Below are 21,472 nucleotides of genomic sequence, written 5' to 3'. Positions count from 1 at the left end.
ATATATTGCCAAATATCAGGGTACTTGTTAGGTTGACACAAGGTATGTCACCTTATATTTTGTTTTTCGCACCTTTTATCGATATCCACATCAACGTTCACCAAAAAAATAAGGCAAGGTAACCGGAAGTTTACTCTGGTAAATCCAAATGCTGAATGCTGAGTGCCAGGCAGGCTGCCCGCAACGACCCTTCCCGTTGCTCTGCGCATGCACGGCTAAGCGATGTCAGGAACCATCGATGGTGTGAGGTAGAATGGTTTATAGCCATCGATGGTTCCTGCTCTAGAAGCCATCGATGGCAACCATCGATGGGGGATGTGCCGATGGCTATCCCTTATGTAATCCTTATTATTTACAATTTTGCATGAGTTGCAGTGGGCGTGTTCCCTATCACTCACATGACATGCGACATACGTCGTTGGCTCAGGTGACCAGCACGCTAAATTCCTGTGTACGCCAGTTGCCATAGACACGGCGGGTACACGCTTGTTGCTCGGTAGTACATCAGTGCTGGCAGCATGCAGCCCCCGGGACCGTTCTGCTTCTTCTTCCTACTGTTGCCCGGGATCCCGGGCCTCTGCCGGGCTCAGAGTGTGTCCACGTCCATAGCCCTCGTCCAGCCCGGGGACTGCACCGGCAGCCAGTACTATGATGTTGCCAGCTACTCCTGCCTGGCCTGCAGCTCCGGGGTGGCGGCCGCTGGCGGTAAGGTTTTGCATGCTGGCATTTGTAGTTCCCCGGCAACCCCTAGATATATTACCGAATATATATAATATCCTCCTGCAGATGGGGCAGGAAATGGGTACATTATATTATAACTTTTGGTTGTAGCACTGTTACCTGTCATTGTGGTTCATAGATGTCAGCACCCATGAAATAACAGGACAGTATGTACAGTGGTAGTGACTGATAAGTGGTTTTATATATAAATATATATATATATATATATATATATATATATATATATATATATATATATATATATATATATATATATATATATATATATATATATATGCACACTATTCCTCACCTCTGCTTCCAGGCCTGAGATGTACATGTCCATCTGGATCTGCCATAGGAGACAACCTTGGATCCCCCCAAGTAAACTGCAGTTTTTGCCCCACGGTAAGTATGACGTGTGTGTGTGTAATACGCAGCCAGCATCTGCTTTTGCGCTGCCCCCTCAGAGTTCTGCACATCTTCCTCCTTACGTACAGGTCATCAATGAATAACAAGTGCATTCTGCCACTGATCATTATGTGTATACATGAGGCCATCTGCCCTGTACTGCAGCTGATGCTGTCTATGCACAAAGGTGGGCCTACACCTTCTCCTTCGCTCAAACTAAGGTAGTGGCTAGAACCACTACCACTAGGGGAATATCATAGTGTGGCGAGCCACCTGCCCGAAGCGTGCCGAGCGAACAATCCAGCTGCAATAACCTAATCCTACGGAAAACAGAGATAAAATAAAAAACACTGTGAGGGCAAATGAAACTTCCACACTCACAAAACGTCACATCCTTGTACAAGACTTGACGTGTTTCGAGACACAACCTTCGTTTCCGCTCTTTGCCTCTTCACTGGGCTGGGTAAGTGATCGCAACACGCACAATCACAACAACTGCTAGGCAAGTAACTAATAAAACCCCCACGTTGTGCCTAACCCTTTCCCCTGCGCAGCCTAACCACCCTCTGCATACCTACCTTCGGGGTACTGTCAGTCAGGGTTCTCTCTGTTGTGTGCCGTGTTGGAGTTCTGATCAGAGTTTGGATCCAGGTGTCCATGTCCCGAAGGCTTGCATGACGAACGCATCCCAACTCACCACTTGAGCAAACGGGTCCTGCAACGTTGAAAGCAGCAATTGACAGTCTGCTGCCATTCAGGGAGGTGGAGAAGGGGCGGGGGATGCAATGTCCTCCATTTATGAAAATAGAGATGGGTCACAGCTTTTTAGGGGGGCGACGGGACCCACAAAGCATCTGGCTTGTCCAGGAGGCATGTATTGCTAGCGTTCCCTGTCGGTTTGACTCCATTAATGCCTGTAACCCAGTGGTTCCCAACCCTGGTCCTCAAGTACCCCCAACAGTGCACGTTTTCCAGGTCTCCACACAGAATCACAGGTGACATAATTAGCTCCAGCTGTGGATCTTTTAAAATGTGTCTGAATAATGAGTGCACCTGCCGGGTGACCTGGAAAAGGTGCACTGTTGGGGGTACTTGAGGACCAGGGTTGGGAACCACTGCTGTAACAAATTCAGCCTCCAAACATAACGTTCTTGTTATTACTTCGCTTGCAGATATGTCACATCCTGCTCCTGTGCTGTAAGTTATAAAGATATTACATGGTCTTTTCTTTTACCCCGGCAGAATACAAAAGCATCTCTGGACCAAAGGACCTGCCTAACCTGTATCGGCGGCAACTGTGTTTGTGCTAGTGGCGCAGCTTCTGGTAAGATGCAAAGCATGATGGGAAATTCCAGCTGACATCACTCAGACACTAGCACCCATCATCGTGTATTAGGAAAACTGTGTGCCTACATTATTTTATTTAGTATCTGGCCAGCAAGATGTTTTTTTTTTTTTTTTTTTTTTTTTTTTTTTTAGAGGAAAACTTTATAGACCAAACGGTGCAGTGTGTATCGTGTTCTGGAGGTACAACACCAAACGCTGCTGGAGACCAGTAAGTACTTTAACAATATCAGTCATATTAGGTAGCTTGCCATTTTGTAAAGGTAATCGTTAGGGAATAAATGCGCAAGATTTCAAGCACACCATTTTGGGCATTTACTGTACCATAGGCATATTTCCAGATTTCCAGAATCACCTTCTGTTTTCCCAAATTCCTTCCCTGCATAGCTGGGTGGGGTATTATAAATGAATGCTTACTTACATTATTTGGTTTATGTGATCTGTATGTTTATGTCAATGAATGACGGGTTTGTGGGAGCTCAATACACTGCAGTCATTTCCACCACTTTTATACCAGCAAGCCGGGTCGCACCTGGGTTTTTAGACCCGGCTTGTGACCCCTTTTTAGAGCAGCGTCCAGACCCAGCAAAATGCCGGGCGGGTGACGTCCCCAGAGGAGGGGCCTTAACCGCCACCGCTCGAAGATGAGAGCCTCTCCGCGCACCAGCTTTTTCATTGCAGTGAATGGGTGAGACCCAGGTTACCCATTTACATTGCACAGTGTTCAACACTGAGTGCTTGCCGGGTGAAAATCCTGGGTCACGACCCAGGTTAGACCATTTACACCACATGCAAACCAGGGAATTTGCATGCTTCCGTGCAAAACCCGGGTTTGTTAAGGACACACCTGTATGTACAAACTAGTCCTTGGCTGAACAGCTTTATAATTATCCAAATAACCCAACTGATTACAGACCAATTTTATGTTGCCGTTTAAGGCATCCCTGCATAGGCCTCTTAGCATTATTCTGATTGTCTCTTTCAGGTGTGTGCTGTGTCAGCCAACCTATAGCAGTACCTGCACTTGTCCTGCAGCCAATGAGGTAAGGGAATAATCCGATCATGTCACCAGTTATATCTTCTGTCCGCAGCTGGTAACTGTGCACTTCTGTTCCTGCAGGCTGGAGGTCTCTGTCTGCCGGACGCTGTACAGGTAACGTCTATCACTGATATACCATTATGTTTGTGGATGGTGACTATATTGCAAGATATTACATTTCTGCGCACTCCACAGCTTGTAGCTGCCTAAGCGAAAATCATCTCTGACTCTAGAAAGTAAAAAATATTGCATCAGTTACATATATGAAGTGAAAACGTGTAAAATAAACTGTACATATTTATTTATTACCAGTTATTTACATCGCACACATATTCCGCAGCGCTGTACAGAGAATATTTGAACAATCACATCAGTCCCTGCCCCAGTGGAGCTTACAATCTATATTCCCTTCCACATGTACACGCACACGCTGACATTCTAGGGTTAATTTTGTTGGAAGCCTATTTACCTATCAGTATATTTTTGGATTGTGGGAGGAAACCAGAGTACCCAGAGGAAACCCACGCAAGCACAGGGAGGCTATACAAACTCCACACGGTTAGGGCCATGGTGGGAATCAAACCCATGAGCTCAGTGCTGTGATCCAAAAATACTTCTAAATTAGTCTCCTTTCCCTCTTATGTGGTACATTGTAACCTGTACTGTGTTTGGCCCACAGAATTTCCCATCACTGACATTCTGGGAGTCTTTGTACCTATTCTCCAGCTTTGATGTTTGTTCGGTAAGTCACAGGGAAAAGATAATTCTATGACTGGGGAGTATTTGTGTATCAACAATGGGGCTTTATAAGGATTATAATGTTGGATCTATGACCATTTGTCGCTGTCTTTATTTCTACATTACATGTCTGAGGACCCCATTGTACTGTGACTTACATCAGATTTGCATATAAATATACTGAAATAAGCACTGTATGGGTGCAGAGTTCTGTTCAGATGATCCTGCAATGGTGGCTGGATCTATTGCCATCCTTACAGCCACAAATCTGTGCAAGCCAATGCTTTATGTATTGGTTCATGACCAGGAATGTGAAAAACCCTTTAAATCTTGAGGCTAAATCGCCAGAGTCCTGACACTTGCTGCACATTGCCGGCTGTTACACACGACACTGAGTGTTTTATAAGGACTACTGGTACCCACCTGTTTCTCAATGATCTATGTTTCCTTTGTGTGCCCAGGTTTACAGCAACGCAACTGCCTGCCAAGTCCTCACTAACATGGTCATTATGAACTCCTTCTCCAGCACCAGCACAGCCTATAGCCTTTATGCCAAAGTCGGTAATCCGTATCTCCCGCAGCTGATTTATAGCACTTCAAGTCAGCTGGGGTCCACAGCCCCGACCGGCCTGTCTTACCAGAAAAATGCTCAGGTATGTTAGTTACCTACAGGTATGTCCCCATTTCCTAAGACCTGTACAGCCACTAGGTAAGATGTATGGTTAGCCACACCTGTCCTCTGCCTATAGATCTCCATAGGAATAGGCCCACATTTCCTGGGCAGTGTAATGGGCACTACACAAGACCCCCCTGTGTTAGTTATCTGGGATCCTTGGAGTGCACATTATCCAGCTGTACAGTATGAGCATTTGTCAGGACGTGTAGTGCATGCAGGTATTCATTGTCCTTGTGTTTTGGGAATGGGTGAGTGATGAGTTTAGGGGTAGAACTGGTGTAATATTTTGTGTGGTTTCGGATCTCTCCCCTCATCCTATGCTTTTTCGGACCCATCACATATTTGTGGCTCCCTGTTCCCTGACAGATCCAGTTCAGACTTGTGAAGTATGATGTCCGCGGGAACTTCTTGGGTTGGGAATCTGTGACCGGTGGAACGTTACAGGTGAGCCAAAAGCAGGGCTGTATGGCATATCACATGCCAGCGTAGTGCTGTGCTCTACCAATACAGAGGCATGTACAGGAGCCAAGCCCTTTATTACAAGAACATGCCCCCTTTCTCCCTATAACTGAATGCACTGCAGTAACTAGCGTCTACAGACCTCATGTTCATGAGTAATGATTTATCTACTGATCTTCTGTGGGGTATTTGGACAGGACATACAGTAACATTTCAAGGTTTACTATCAGGGCTCAGTGTAAAACTAATGCCTCTATAAGGTCATTTACAGGGTAACTAGTTAATGAAGATGCACAAATTGTCTGACTGTAATAACTAACTGATTCCTGTTCTGTTTCCCGCAGATGTGTCCGAATACGCAGAGTGTGTTGAACGCTGCCTTCGCCTTTGGGACATACTACAACCAGTCGGTGAGTTACAATGGGGCAGATGTATTAAGCCTTAACAAGAGATAAATGCAAGGGTGATAAGGAGAGATAAACGTCCAGCCAATCAGCTCCTTACTGACTTTTTTCAAACACAGCCTGTAACATGGCAGTTAGCAGGTGATTGGCTGGACGTTTATCTCTCCTTATCACCCTTGGATTTATCTCTTGTTAAGGCTTAATACATCTGCCCCAATGTGCCATGCGGGCGGATTCTACTTTCTCCTTCTCCTCATGTCGGGTCTTGCTCATTTTATTAGTTTGTAGAGCGGTCTCCCCCCGAGTACCATACTGTAACCTTACTGCACAGTAATATCTGTAAACCGGTCCATGCATTAGCCACGTGACCACATATTATACAGATTTCATATTGAAGTGGACACACAGTGCAGTAATGTACAGGGGAAAATATATGGGAACAGTGTGACCTGACATAACATGATTACAACAGATAAGGACATGGAGCGAGGGTTGGGTAGCTCGCACCATTGTACCATGGAGGTGCGAGGCAGCTGAGCACTCGATAAGCCTGCACCCAACATATGGGTGTGGATCCAGTATCTGGACTTGAAGACATGATTCACTGGTGGCCCGTGTAGAGCTCATGAGGAATGGAGACCTTCTTGGGGTGGGGTGAACTAGGGGAGAAGAGCAATTCAGTGGCTAAAATGAGATTAGGAGGAGGAATAGAAGACTAGGCGCGATCGCAGTGCAGGTTGGAAGCTGGTGAGACTAGTAGAAAATCTGACCTGAGGACGGATTGAGTTGCTGGGGTAGAGTCGGAGAAGCCTTGGAGGCCATTGTGCAAAGAGGCTACCAGGATGGATGTGAGGTTTAGGAGTTTGAACTGGATTCTGAGGGGAATGGGGGCTAGTGATGCAGGATGGGGGAGGGAGATGTTGAGCATATACGCCCTTATTCTGGTTCACTCTCAGAGGCAAATTCCTTCTCAAATGGACAAAACCATGTGCACTGCAGGTGGGGCAGATGTTACTTGTGCAGAGAGAATTAGATTTGGGTGGGGTTTTTCTTCAAAGTGAGATCTATATTGCAGTGTAAAAATAAAGCAGTCAGTATTTACCATGCAAAGAAACAAAATAACTCACCCAAATCTAATTCTCTCTGCACATGTTACATCTGCCCCCCTGCAGTGCACATGGTTTTGTCCATTTGAGAAGGATTTTGCCTCAGAGTGAACCAGAATAAGGCCCATAGTGAGGAACTGCAGCATTTGAGGTGGATTGTTGTATAGGAGGCAGGAGATGATGAGTGCATGGGTGAGTCTTGATGGTACAAGGCATTGGCCTAGATATGATGCAGAGATGAGACTGGAAGAAGTGACAGAGTGTAGCAGGGGGATGAATCGGGGATGTCACCCACACAGCGCACACCTCATATTAGCCAGGCGTAGTTCCAAAGGAGTCTGGGGGCAGGCTTGGCAGAGTGCAATAGATTATACGGATTCCTGGACACCTTGTGGTGCTCGATACTTTCAGCACGGGAGATCCCTGGGTATCGGCCCAGCACATATATTATATACATAGTGCAGGTACTGTATGTATAAATGTGCCTAGTATAGTTACCATCGATTCTATGATACTAATCACGTTTCTGCCCTTTCTCCTTGGTTACAGTGTGCGCTGCTGGTGTCTGACCTGTTCCAGGCGGTGCCGGAGCCAGTGTTCTATGAATTATTCCTGCTGTATACCACTACCAGCGGCACCAGTATGCTGTGGCCAGTCCCAGTGTGGAACGCTAATCTCCTAGGAAGTTCAGGTGTGGATCGTGCACTTGCCTAGACACAGGGTTTGATTTATTTCTAGTTGATGAGTCCTGCAGCATATGCGCAGATTTCCTACATCCTGTCATGTAAAATCTCAGTGTTTGCTGTATTGGATTGCAGTACATTGCCATTTCCCGTAGGGGACACTGTTCCTTATAGAGATAAAATATTTCCCAATCAAAGTCTTCTATGTCATGTGATCTTCTTCCAGGCGTTCTCGGATCTAGCGCTTTGAGGCGGTTCTATCTGATTGATGGCATCTCCGGGAGACAATCAAACCTCTCCAACCAACCATCTTATGTCACCGTGGCAACGAGCCTCACCCTAAGGTGAAGACATGGCCTTAAGCAATTGGTTTCCTTTATACGCCGCCACTAATCGCATACATCCCTCCCATACAGTGTGCATCTGCCGCTCAGCCCCCCGAGCACACAGCCGCCATTCCAGCTGACCGTAAATTATCAGAAGCAAAGTCTCTCAGCAACTGCGCAGGTGAGCAGCTTTATAAACCATGGGATCAGGTCCCAGAATGCTTTGCTCTCCCATCAGCGTTCATTGATGGTCATTCCTGCCTATGATATCTTGATTATTGGTATTGGACTATTATGCACAATCCCTGGAAGATAATTGGTTATTTTTTGCAGTGTTTATTTCCCTATCTTATTATGCAATGCCCCGACTAACAGGTCCGACGTCTGTTTTATTAATTCGTTATTAGGTTTCATTTGCGGTCACGTATACCCAGAGCCAGGGGACGTATGTAACAGACACAGATGTAAGTAACTACTTTACTCTGTCATAAACCAATTCCTACACTACCCAAATTCTCCTATGCTTTGTCCTACACTAGCATTTCCCAACCTCTGTCCTAACCAGCTCACAGTCCATGTTTTATGGATAGCCATAATTGAGCAGAGGTAAATAAATTGGCACCTACATCATTTTGCTTTAACCACCTGTGTTCTCGCATGGATATCCTAAAAACCTGGACTGTAATGGTGGGGTATGGGAAACTGACTTACACCTTTCATCATGATTCATTTCACCCAGGGTCCAGCTGCCGAGGCCTTGTCAGAACACCTCGACTTGATCTTCCTATTCACCTGAATGGCAAGATCATAGGAGAGGTACAGGCAAGACTCATTGGAGTTTGTAGAATACTTGTTCCGTGGTGGAAGAGAGTATCTCCTGCTTGGGCGTTAGAGTCATCACTGCAGGATAAGGCCGTAGTGGGTTTCTAGGGTTATGCTGAATTATCCTTCAGTGATTATATTGCAGGAACCTGGGCTGGATGAAAGGCTGTAATAAAATATTTTTCAGCCCAGATTTTAAGAACAATCTGCCACCAACTGGATGAAATTTTTGTTGTTGAGTCTTTCAGTCTGGTTTATCCACATATGCAGGGTAGGACTGATCCACAGGGGTACAGGAGGGATCCCCCCTCCCCCATTGGCTCCACCCCTCCTCTAATGTCCGGTTCCGGACCTTGTACTTAAAATGATACATTGTTACTCTATTAGGTAATAGTTTGCCTGGTAGTGCAGGAACGTGGATGAACATAGGTGTTTTGCTTCTATAGATCGTTTGCTGAGATTCTCCCGGCCGCCAATCACAGTTAGTTGTTCGGTTACACAGCTAATGGTTTCTTGTGTGGAAATAACATTTGGCATATTATATTGTGTTGCAGTGTAAGACCGTAGTTGTGAAAAGAGTAATCGCATTTAACTTGGAAAATTTAAGTTTTTTGTTTTTTTGCACTGGCATGTATGTGGCCTTTATACTGTGTGTCAGCATCACATATGACACACCCTCTTGCATGACATCATCCACTAGGCGGATGTGATGTAAGAAGCCGTCTATACTTTTCTATCCTACAGATCGCCCTTGGTGTCTTGGGTGCTCTGGCTGGCCTACTAGCCATCTTGGAAACCAGCAGCTGGCTGCGGAGATCTGGACAGCAGATTATTGGTATATTGGTAAGTTTGGTAGGCTGCCCCCATGGTGCTGTGGCTGGATCCCCACCATCTCCACCTCTCTTGCTGGAGGACAGGCACAGAAGATGGGGTTAGAGTTCTGAACCGTATGTCTAGTACGCTGATGCTAACGCCACTCATTGGCTTAGAAATGTTTCCTATAATGACAAAACCTGATCTGTTTCTTCCTGTAGGTGATCATTAAATTCCTGGCAATCCTTAGCGGAACACTCGCCAACGCTTTCTTCCTTGTCGCATATGGGACCGCGGTATACTGGCTGATTGCATTTAAGGTGGTTAATAATGTGTGTGTTATTACTGTGGCATGTACTGGTGACGCACAGTGCTAAATGTTCTAGGTCATTCTGTTTCTCAGGGTCAGACTTCAACAGTAACCGTGACCTTACCTCCGGCTGGTGGGGAAGTTGAGACTGATTTCATTATCTACTTATCTGTTGCATTTGCACTTAAGGTAAAGTGTTTGTAAATCTGGCTATGATACTAGCCGGTGCATCTCCAGCCATTTATCTCACCGCACGTCACTGACTGGGAGAGCAGAACGTGATACAGCACAGTTCTTCAACCTGTGGCCCTCCAGATGTTGTGCAACTACATGTCCCAGCATGCCCTGACAGTTTTGGCATGCTCTTATAGGAAAAAATGTGGCAATGCATGTTGGTACATGTAGCTTCACAACATCTGGAGGGTCATAGGTTGAAGACCCATGTATACAGGGAGAGTGAATTTATCTCCTTTATCATCAGGCTTTGGAACTGCTCCACCTGCTGGTCACACAGCTAACCTGCAACATTTTCCTGGTTGACTGGGAGAAATCTAAGGACAGAACTTCAAATAATACACAAGGTGAGTTCTAGGGTATCACATTAGTGCAGGCATAGACTACATTAGATTTTTGTATGGTTTCATTCTAATGCTCCAGTCTTTAAAATAAACAGGTTGGTTATAAATCCTTTTGATACAAGGGGCCCCCGTTACTTTCCGGTTATCCCTTTTATGAACAATGTATAGTTTGTCTACCTAGTTGTGTTCTCATTGTAGAATACTATAAACCAGGGGTTCTCAGACACATTGTTAAAGATGTATTGTATAGTGTGTATGTACTGATATTGCTTATTATATCACCTAGAGTGTATGCACTATATTATTCGCCTGGGGGTTCACTGAAAAACACTAATGATATCGCTCATGGAACATATTGCGTAGTGTGTACCCAGCTTTACGGTGCTGGATTTAAGACTATCCATGCTTCATGCTTATTATATTCATTAATGATATAGGAAGTGACATAGGGGCAGATGTATTAAGCCTTAACGAGATAAATGCAAGGGTGATGAGAGATAAATGTCCAGCCAATCAGCTCCTTACTGACATTTTTCAAACACAGCCTGTAACATGGCAGTTAGCAGGTGATTGGCTGACGTTTATCTCTCTTTATCTCCCTTGCATTTATCTGTTGTTAAGGCTTAACACATCTGCCCCATAGTGAGTCAAATTGCAATATTTGCAGAGGGCACGAAATTGAGTAAGGAAATTAACTTAGGAGAGGATATACATACACTACAAAGTGACAATTATACTGTAAAAGGTGGAAAATGCAGTTTAACGTTGTGTAGAAATGTAAAGTAATTCATTATGGGAACAAATATGAACAAGCTACTTATAGGCTACATTGAGTTATTATAGGGAATTCTGCTGTAGAGAAGGACTTGGGGGTCATCCTAGATGAAAAATTGGGTAATAGTGCCACACTGCTCAAGTGCAGCAGCAAAAGCAAACCGGACACTGGCATGCATTAAACGGGAAATGGATTCAAGGGATGCCAATGTGATAGTGCCTCTTTACAAGGCATTGGTGAGGCCACACTTGGAATGTTGTGTTCGGTTCTGGGCACTGCACTTTAAAAAGGACATAAATGAAATGGAACAGGTACAGAGAAGGGGGTGTGGTACAGGGGTCCGACAGTCATTAGCACTACGTCGGGATCCCGACTGACCGGACCTAGACAGCATGGTGAGCACAACTAAGCCCCTTGCGGGCTTGCCGCGCTCGCCCCGCTGCAGGCACGGTGGCTCGCTACGTGAGCCACCTATTCTCTTCTCCCTCTATGGGGGTTGTGGACCCCCACAGGAGAAAATAGCCACCGGGAACCCGGCTGTCGGTGTTTTGACAGTCGGGATCCCGTCTGGCACCCCAGAGAAGGGTGATTAAGCTAGTAAAAGGTCTCGAATCACTATAATACAAAGACAGGTTAACCAGGCTGAATATGTTTTCCCTGGAGAAACGAAGGATGAGAGGTGATATGATTGGTATGTTCAAATACAGGATTGGGAATCCTATTGACCTGGGAGATAATTGGTCACTAACAGGCCTATACTTAGGACACGCAGGCATGTACTGAGGCTCGAGGAAAATAAATTCCGTACTGAATTAAGAAGAGGATACCTCACCATTCGAGCAGTAAAATTCTGGACCTCATTGCCGGTGGGGTGATTACAGCAACTACTGTTAATGAATGCAAAACTGGATGCATTTCTGGCCACTAAGGGAATCCTATAGATATGACTTGCTCAAGTCACTAGTTACAAGTAAGAGAGGTTGAACTTGATGGACTAACGTCTTTTTTCAACCTTAATTACTATGTATGTTATGCTTGTGCACAGGTGATATCATTAAACTGACTGTGATGCTAATTCACTCATCTGTGCTTTGATATTCTTGGAACCTGCACTGTTTAGGGGCCTTGAGAACAGAGTATGGTTACTACAGCCTCAGTGTTTAGTGGAATAGAGATAGAATAAGCCTTTGCTCGTCACCACTCTCTGCATTGCAGGAAAGACTAATGTCAGCATCTGGAGAACTATACTGATCGCCAATGAGTGGAATGAGATCCAGGTGCATCGGAAGCTCAGTCCCCTTTTCCAACTCTTTATGGTGTTGCTGCTGTTGGAGGTAAAGTTTATTCTCCAATGTGCTGCAGGGGTGGGCGGGGCTTACAGGTAACCCAACACAATCGGAGTTTATGATACCCTGATTGACAATGAGCATCCTGTCATGTAATATAAAGCATGTGCCGGGTTTAAATATAAATAAATTGCATATAAAACACACTGTACTGACCTGTTTCTATTGTCTGCAGGTTGTTGGCCTCAAAAACATTGCCACTATGGATCTAACTCAGAATTTAACTCCGGCAGCTGGAACTTACCAGGCTCCGTTCAGCCTTATTCTGAGGTTTGGTATTTCTGCCTCCATGTGGCTCGCTGTTGGCTTAGCTCAGGTTGGTGAGAATGGCATTATGGGTATTACCCACCATGCTTCCTGTCTCTCACTGTAATGTAGACCATAGGTAACGCCTGACGTGGATGTCGGTCTCTATCTCATACGGTCTGTTGCATTGCAGGTTATATTTTTCATCTTCATCTACGAACGCTTTATTGAAGACAAAATTAAACAGTTTGCCGACCTGTGTTCTCTAAGTAACGTAAGTTATTTATTTCACAATTCGTTTATTTATAAGATTGTGAAAGTTACACCCACAAAAACACAATACACAAAAACATCTAAGATATATGTGTAAAATCAAGTGGCAAATAAAGGGCAGAACATCAACGCAACCACCCCCAGCAAGCAGGAGAAGCTGACACACAACAGGACCCCAGCAATGGCGGCTGTAAGGTCCACCACAATGACAGCCACAAGAGCACGCCGTCGGAGAAGTCCATACTACCAAAGTTGGGCCACTGAGATGAAACAAATCAGTGGTGCTACAAATGACAGATCTATGCAGCTTTTGAGTTGTGAAACACAGAGAACATTAGGCAGCGGATGTAGAATACAGCTACAAGTAGGCCAAAGAGTCATCCAGTGGCCACGGATCCGAGGAGTCACAGGAACCAGGCAGCCATCCCGGAGAGGTATAGACAGTGCTTCAACCAGACCTCAAACGGAATATGAAATACAGAGGCAGGATATAAATAAGGATGACTGAGACAAGTTCTCCTAACCAGGGCTGGCCCAATGGGAGTCCTTTATTATCACACCAAAATCACAGAACTTATATTAAGTCTTTCAGTAATGCACCCAAACCACGATTTGATCCAACCAAACCCCCAATTAATAAAGGACACATGTTTGTTAGATAAGTGGTTAACGTGACAACCACACAATATTATTCTGCCAATATCTGCATTTAAATAGGTGTGTGTGTGTGTGTCTGTCTGTCTGTAATAGCAATGCCTTGGCTTCTATACATACTGTAGTGTAAGTGCCTGAGAGGGCAAACCTTCTCTATACACTATGGATATATTGTAGAGTCTCCTCATTGTGGGCTCAGTGCTAGGTAGATGGTATACAGGGGATTTCTTCCTCTCCTTTGGTGTGCCAAAGTTCAGAGATCTCACAATCCCATATTCTAATATGCCCTAAATATCAGATTTATGTCCTACAGGTCACTGACTCCCCCCCCCCCCCCCCCCCCCTACAGTACAGGAGTCTGATTTAGCTGGAACTCTCCTATAATCTAATGTTTATTGTGTACAGCATTTCCCCTGATCCTCTTTAGTGCGTGAAAGTCCGGCATTATAATCTGGGATATTTCCACAGGTCTCCGTCTTTATCCTGACCCACAAGTGTTACGGATATTACATCCATGGCCGGTCAGTACACGGGCAGGCAGACGTCAGTATGGAGACTATGCTGGACAATCTCCGCAAGGAAGAAGTAAGTGCTTCTTGTGTACATATATAATATGGGCAGAATGCTCTGCCAGGCTAATGTTAGGGCATCGATCAGCTCCAGAATTAGTCATACCTGGCCACTGTGGTAGAAACCAGCTTCATTTAGGATGATGCCAACCTGGGAGGGTGACTGGACATCCCGGTTTGTATTACAGTACTGTTACTCTCTCTGCAGGAAAATTTGTGCCCTATGAGGGGCCTGGAACCGGGCAGTGACATCCAGACCTTCGAGGTTCTGCTGAGTGAGCGGGTCCGTGATCAGTACGAGAAGATCCTGGAGCCACTGATGGAGGTGATGGCAGTCTCTCGCTGGCGTCCATATGTCACCGCCTATAGATAATAAGGGAGTGTCATAGACTGGAAGTTACCTTACAGCGTTCTGTCTTTGCTTTGCATTGTTATCCTGCAATCTGTGATTGTACGCTAGTGACAAAGTAACTGTATGATGTCACTGTGTTCCAGGCTCCCAGGAACCAAAAAGGTGGAAACGAGAAGGATCCGCTGCTACAGCAAAGAATAAGGACCTATTACACCATCAACCGCTTCCTCTCTTCCTTCCTGGATCATGTGAGTCCTGTACACAGCGACCACCACACTGCTCATCCGCCGCTTGGTGATAATACTTATATGTGCAGCGACCTCCACACTACTCACTTGGCCTGTTACTTCCTGTATAATATTCAGTAATACCTGGTCTGTGGCTTTCTCTATTGCTCTTCTGATGTCTTCTCCCCCACAGGTGTATAAGGACATGGATTACGTGGTGAAGAACAAACTGTTTCTGGAGAGCATTCTTGACATGGAGTTTCATCAGCCCATTGAGAAGTCTGTTCTGTATAAAGGTGATAGGTCATGTGCACTGCTGGCAACCGGTCTCCTATTGGTGTTTGCAGCTTGTACCGATCAACACAACCCGGTACCATTAGCATACAACCACCATAACACTGTGTCCCCCTCCTGCCCTGTGACGTATGTGTGGTCTCTGCATAGAGCACAATTGTGTATTACCTACACAATGCTGTGAGACAAAGGGGGAAATTTACTAATATAAAAAACCTAGTTTTTCATATTAGTATTTTCCCTACGACTGCATACGACTGTTTCAGTCGTATGCAAAGTCGTGTTACGGAGGGGGATTAACAAAGCAGTCTGCTTTGTAACCCTCCGATGTTGTACTAATTCGTATTAGCTGGCCATATATACGGCCGCTAATACGAATTAGTGGAGGCAGTCTGCACGGATCAGTCAGATCCGTGCAGGCTGCAAGGTGTAAAAAAAAAATATAGAAAAATAAATACATTTAAAAAAAAAAAACGCATGGGGTCCCCCCCACAGCTGTAACCAGCACCAGGCTGCGGACTGTCAGAGGCGCAGAGATCCTTCCTCCTCTGCGCCTCTACTCAGAATGAATTCTGGCCAATCAGGAGTCAACTTTCTTGGCTCCTGATTGGCCGCTAGGCGGCCTTCTATTGGCCGCCTAGCGGCCAATCAGGAGCGAAGAGTCGGCTCCTGATTGGCCAGAATACATCCTGAGTAGAGGCGCAGAAGAGGAAGGTTCTCTGCGCCTCTGACAGTCGGGGAGCTGCCGGAGTCACCGGCAGCTTGAAGAACCTGAAAGAAAACCTGGACTACATCGGATCAAGCCTGAAGAACTTCCATGGAGGACCTGGGTGAGTTGGATTTCCTTCCACAGGTCCACCATGGATTTCTTCGGACCCCAAACATGGAAATCGAAATGCTGAAGAATGGCGACATGGATCCGGAACCAGACTCTGGGACCTACCTACGGGATCAAGATAGGTAAGTATCAGTGTGTGTGTAATGTATGTATTAAACTTTTTTATTTTTCAGGTGTCAGTGTGTATTTATTGATCTATTTTTTTTACTGTGGAACTACAAGACCCAGCGGGCCCTTTAATGCCCCGCAGGCTGGGACTTGTGGTTCTCCAAGTCCCAGCTTGCGGCGGAGGCTTGCTGGGACTCAGTTCCACAGTTTAAAACAATAGTTTATTCATCTATTTTTTTTTTACACCAGTATCAGCCCGGTGGCCACCACACAGGGCCACCGGGGACAGCACCAGGCTTCAGCCTGGTCAGGTAAGTCCTGGAGGGGGGGGGGGGGGGGGGACCCCTTTATTGGGGGGGGGCTCCCCACTCCCCCAGGGTCCCTGGCCAGGCTGACTGGTCAGAGGGTTAATGCTTTGGCCGGGGGGACTTGTATAAAAAGTCTCCCCACGGCTGTGGCATTACCCTGCTGGCTGGTTTGGCCTGGGGCTGGTTCTTAAAATACGGGGGACCCCTAGTCATTTTGTCCCCCCGTATTTTGGGAACCAGCCCCGGACCTGGAGCCTGGGGCTGGTTGTTAAAAATCGGGGAACCCCTATTTGTCGGGTTCCCTGATTTTTAACAACCGGCCCCGGCTCTTTCAGCCTGGTGCTGGTTACACCTCTGGGGGGGGGACCCCAGGCTGTTGTTTTTTTTTTTATTAATTTTAGCTAGTTAGTAAATGTCCCCCTTAGGGTTAAGAATGTCAACATAACTTCAGTGTTGACATGCGGAACATGGGACATGTATACCCAACCTTCTCATTAAAATAATAAAGCGTAATCCAGCGACCATAGGAAACAGACGTAGCAAAGGATGAATTGATAGCATTGTCATTTCTACAATATTTGCTTTTATTTTTACATCCATTATTTCCTTGCATAGCATTAAATATAGAATTACAGTCACAGCGAGGGGTGCGTGTCAATGCCCCTCTGTCCTTGATTGGTTTTCATAAGATCTTTGAGTAAATCTGCTTCCAGGATATTGTGGATGTGATGTAGAACGTTACTGCACGGAGTACTCCTGTATACAGATAGGACAGTGGGTTCTCCCTAACCAACCTTCCCTCCTGTTTTCTACATTGTAGACGATCGGTACCTGTTCAGCCGCACCCTGTTCTACAGCCACGAGCTGGTCCTGCTTCTCTTCGACACACTTCTGTTTGGCGTCATTGATCTGGGAACAAAGAATTTTGTGCTGGCGACAATTTTAACCTTCGTAGTACAGACGGTGAGCTTTAGTACATGGGTGCCCACAAAGCTAATGCACTTGCGTAGAGGTTGTATTTACAATGTAATATCTGTAACAATTATAGGGTTTAATTAAAATTTACATTGTGCAAAATAATATTCATGATTGTAGATATTGCGCTGCTAAATAACACACACGCACACTTTTAAACAGCATTGTCCACAAACACACTAATGGTGTGTACACACGGTCAGATGTGCCTTAAGATGCGATCCATGATCCGATCGGATCGCAAGGCACATCCGATTTGCATACAAGTCTGACTATATAGTGCAGATCTGCACTATATAGTCAAGGCAGACAAGACTTTCTGCCTTGCGATACGTGAACGTGCATCAGGATCGCAAGGGTTTTAACGATTCCGATCCGACGTTGATTATATCGTCAACATCGGAAGGCAAATTGTACCGTGTGTACACACTATAAGGCCCTTATTCAGATCTGATCGCAGTACTAATTTGTTCTCAAAATGGGCAAAACCATGTGCACTGTAGGTGGGGCAGATGTAACATGTGCAGTGGGGTGGGGTGTGTTGAAACTGAAATGTGTGTTTGGTGTAATTGTCAAACTTGTTTGCAGTGACCATATTCAGGGTCCTACACACAGGGAGATGTTGTCGAGCGATCGGCAACATCGAGCGATCGGTCAGGGCAGATCCCATTCCATAGGGGCGTAGCTACACCCGGGGCGATTTCACTAGATTGCTTAGCAAATGCCCCTACATCACTCTGACCCATGCGTTGCTATCACCCGGCGATTAAGAATCCAGCATGCTGGATAACTCTAGTTAATCGCCGTTCAGGATCTGCCCTGACCGATCGCTCGACAACATCTCCCTGTGTGTAGGGGAATGGGATCATTCGTCAGACTGCATTTAGGTCTACAGTCATTAGGTCGACTGGCAGGATGGTCGACATGGACCAAGGTCGACATGACTTAAGGTCGAATTTGCATAAAGGTCGACATGAGGAAGGTCGACTGGTCATAAGGTCGACATGGGTTTTTCACTGTTTTTTTTTATCCGAATGTCGACACAGTCGACATGGACACAGTTGGCAATGAGAATCTGACCCTCGCATCGCTCGCGATGCTTCGGGCACACTATTTTATTCTCCCACCACGCCCTAGTGGATGGTAGGGCATGAAATACCGCCTGTCGGCACATGTCGGCTCAAAAAACAGTGAAAAACCCATGTCGACCTTATGACCAGTCGACCTTCCTCATGTCGACCTTTATGCAAATTCGACCTTGTCATGTCGACCTTTATGCAAATTCGACCTTAAGTCATGTCGACCTTGGCCCATGTCGACCTTAAGTCAGGTCGACCTTCCTGCCAGTCGACCTAATGACTGTAGACCTAAGTTCATTCTAATAGATGACTGCATCCCGCCCCTATAGACCCAGATTCTGTGTTTTGTTTTTCCTCTGTTATTGTAGTTTGATACTTTGGTCACTAGGGGGAGCTCTATTCCATCGATGTACTGTACAGAGCACATGAAATTCTATATCTTAGTGTTGCATGCAGATGAACAACATTCTCTGTGAGCAATGTAATCTGTCATTTAAGAAAAAAATAGCTGTAGATAGACATGGTTTCTAATAGGTACAATTCCTCTGTGCACAGGGTTGGGGGTAAGATTTTATGTTCATATTTAATATATCTTTACTTTTTGTTTCTATGTAGGTTGTGAAATATGTACGCTCCCTAATTGGGAAGAAAAACCTGTCTACACAGACTTTAGTAGAAGAAAACTTTCTCATATGAACAAGGATAATGCTGAGAGAGGCTGCTCAGACCCTGGAGAAACTGGAATGGGATTAACGAGAAGTGGTCTGACAGACGCGATTGCAGACAGATGGGACAATTATTGATCTATAATTTTGACTAGATTAATACCAGTATGTACTGAATATGAGTTTATTGAGGCAGGTTTCAGCAACCAACGGTCCAGTTTCAGGTCTCTCATAACATAGTGAAACAGAATTTGACGGCAGATAAGAACCACTTGGCCCATCTAGTCTGCCCCTTTTCTAAACATGTTACCTTAAACCATAGTTGATCTCTATTTTTTTTTTTTATAAGGATATCAATATGCTTATCCCAAGCATGTTTACATTGTTCTACTGTATTTGCCTCTACCACCTCTGTTGGCAGGCTATTCCACTTATCTACTACTCTTTCTGTGAAATAATTCTTCCGCAAATTTCCCCTGAATCTTCCTCCCTGTAGTTTTAGTGCATGTCCTCGTGTTCTGCTGCTCCTCTTCCTGTGAAGAATGGGTACTTGTGTAGTTTCACGGCGTCAGCATGGTGCAGTGTGTCTGAGTCCCCTTGCAGAGCTCGCTTCGCTCGCCCACGCTGCAGGCTCGGTGGCTCGCCACGCTATCTAAAATAAACTCCATGCCAACATGGATAGTGGGGGTATGAACTATCCATGTTGGCATGGAGTTAAGTTAGTTTATTTTAGAAAGTTTGCCGAGCGTACAAACCGGAAGTAGCACGGCGCCATGCTGGTGCCGTAAAACTACACAAGTACCGGAGGGATTCAGTATTGAATCCCGGCGGTCGGGATCCCGGCGTTCAGAATCCCAACGCCGGAATCCCGACAGCCGAAATGCCGACAAGGGGGGGATGTGGATCGCAACGCTCGGCACACTAATTTATTCTCCCTCCAGGGGTGTCGTGGACACCCACGGAGGGAGAATGTGTCGGCATTTCGGCGGTCGAGATTCTGAACGCCGGGATCCTGACTGCCGGGATTGTAACTGTATCCCGTACCGAAGAATGTTTCCCACCTGTACCTTGTTAAAGCCCTTGATAAATTTGAAAGTTTCTATCATGTCCCCCCTTTCCCTTCTCTGCTCCAAAGTATACATATTAAGATATTTTAGTCTTTCCTGGTACGTGCATTGTCTAGAGGCGTGGCCTGTTATCCTGATTTTTCTGTGTTCTGAAACGTTGAAAGCTGTGCTGTAAGACCAGTGGTGACACAGGAGACCGTGTAAATGGGAACAAAACTTCCTTTTAAAAATAATAATTAAGAAATGGGAGATGTAAGTTTTAATGTTAATGGAAATTATGTGTAATGTGATCAGCAGGGAGCAGAGGACATAATCTAGCTGTGGCTGTGATATTCCTCATTCTCATGTATTTATCCTTCACTGTATATTCCGTTTTTTAAAATTTTTGTAATGAGTTTTAAAATGTTTAATACAAATCTGTATTTTTGCACTAAGTGATGGAGCGTTATTGCCAGTAATTGTAGAAAATGGTTTTATGAGCAGGAACTATTCTGTAAGGGGTTAGGTTTTCCCCTAGGACATCAATTCTGTAAGATTAGCATACATGTCTCGTGGCACGGTCACTGAGCCACCACAAGTGGTACACATTGGGCCGATTCAGCCCCTTCTCCGATGTCTGGGATCTGTGCATGCGCGAACCCAAGGAGCGAACCGCTTCAGCGAGGTTTACACTCACTGAGCCGTTCACTCGAGGAGGGGAGGGAAGGGGGCGGAAGCAGGGGTACGGCCGATGCCAGCTTGGGGCAGGGTATGATGCCGCCTAGGGATGGACAAGGGAAGCCAATAGTTAGAAATCAGATGTTCCAGATTCAATAGAAGCTCCTTTGATCATTGATTTGCGGGTATTTAATTCGATTTCTAGCTATTGACGGCAGTTTTCAGATGCTCATCCAATGACTGGCTAGTTCTGTGCAGTTGGGGACACCTGGAAATGATGTCCGCAGCTCAGCATATGAACATGTGCGTAAAGCTCGATGCACCCATTCAATGCCAGGCTTCCGATGTGGTGGGGGGTGGGTGATCACTACAGTGGGTATGGTTACCCCGCACCAGCAGCACTGGTTGTCCGCTTCAGCATCGGTATACCTATCCACCTCTACCAGCCTACCATACCCCACATCATGGAGCTGGAAACCATGGACCTGGTCATTGCCAACATGCCAGAAGCATCCTGGGTACAAATTGAGTTTCTGGCAAATGCAACTAGCTCATTACACTAATACATGATGAACTCCAAGACTTCTCTTGTGCTTCTGCCATTTACAGA

The 21,472-nt window shown here is 45.6% G+C and overlaps 1 protein-coding gene across 1 annotated transcript; it reads left to right on the top strand.

The window, feature by feature from the left end:
* Positions 1-433: 433 nt before the first annotated feature.
* Positions 434-20,639, top strand: LOC146044979 (meckelin-like). Its single transcript, XM_083163659.1, has 27 exons — positions 434-705; positions 1,046-1,128; positions 2,374-2,455; positions 2,611-2,686; positions 3,461-3,518; positions 3,596-3,628; positions 4,194-4,256; positions 4,714-4,905; positions 5,295-5,372; positions 5,732-5,797; positions 7,447-7,588; positions 7,807-7,924; positions 7,997-8,087; positions 8,314-8,370; positions 9,473-9,571; positions 9,763-9,861; positions 9,945-10,040; positions 10,333-10,432; positions 12,420-12,538; positions 12,726-12,866; positions 12,990-13,070; positions 14,192-14,308; positions 14,501-14,617; positions 14,788-14,892; positions 15,065-15,167; positions 17,240-17,382; positions 19,089-20,639. Exons 1-27 carry the CDS (start codon positions 519-521, stop codon positions 19,167-19,169), a joined length of 2,727 nt encoding a protein of 908 aa, XP_083019785.1. The 5' UTR covers positions 434-518; the 3' UTR covers positions 19,170-20,639.
* The last annotated feature ends 833 nt before the right edge of the window (positions 20,640-21,472 follow it).

The sequence above is a fragment of the Crinia signifera genome, chromosome 11 (assembly GCF_055691185.1).
Source record: "Crinia signifera chromosome 11, ASM5569118v1, whole genome shotgun sequence".
NCBI lineage: Eukaryota > Metazoa > Chordata > Amphibia > Anura > Myobatrachidae > Crinia > Crinia signifera.
This window is presented reverse-complemented; position numbering and strand designations above follow the sequence as displayed.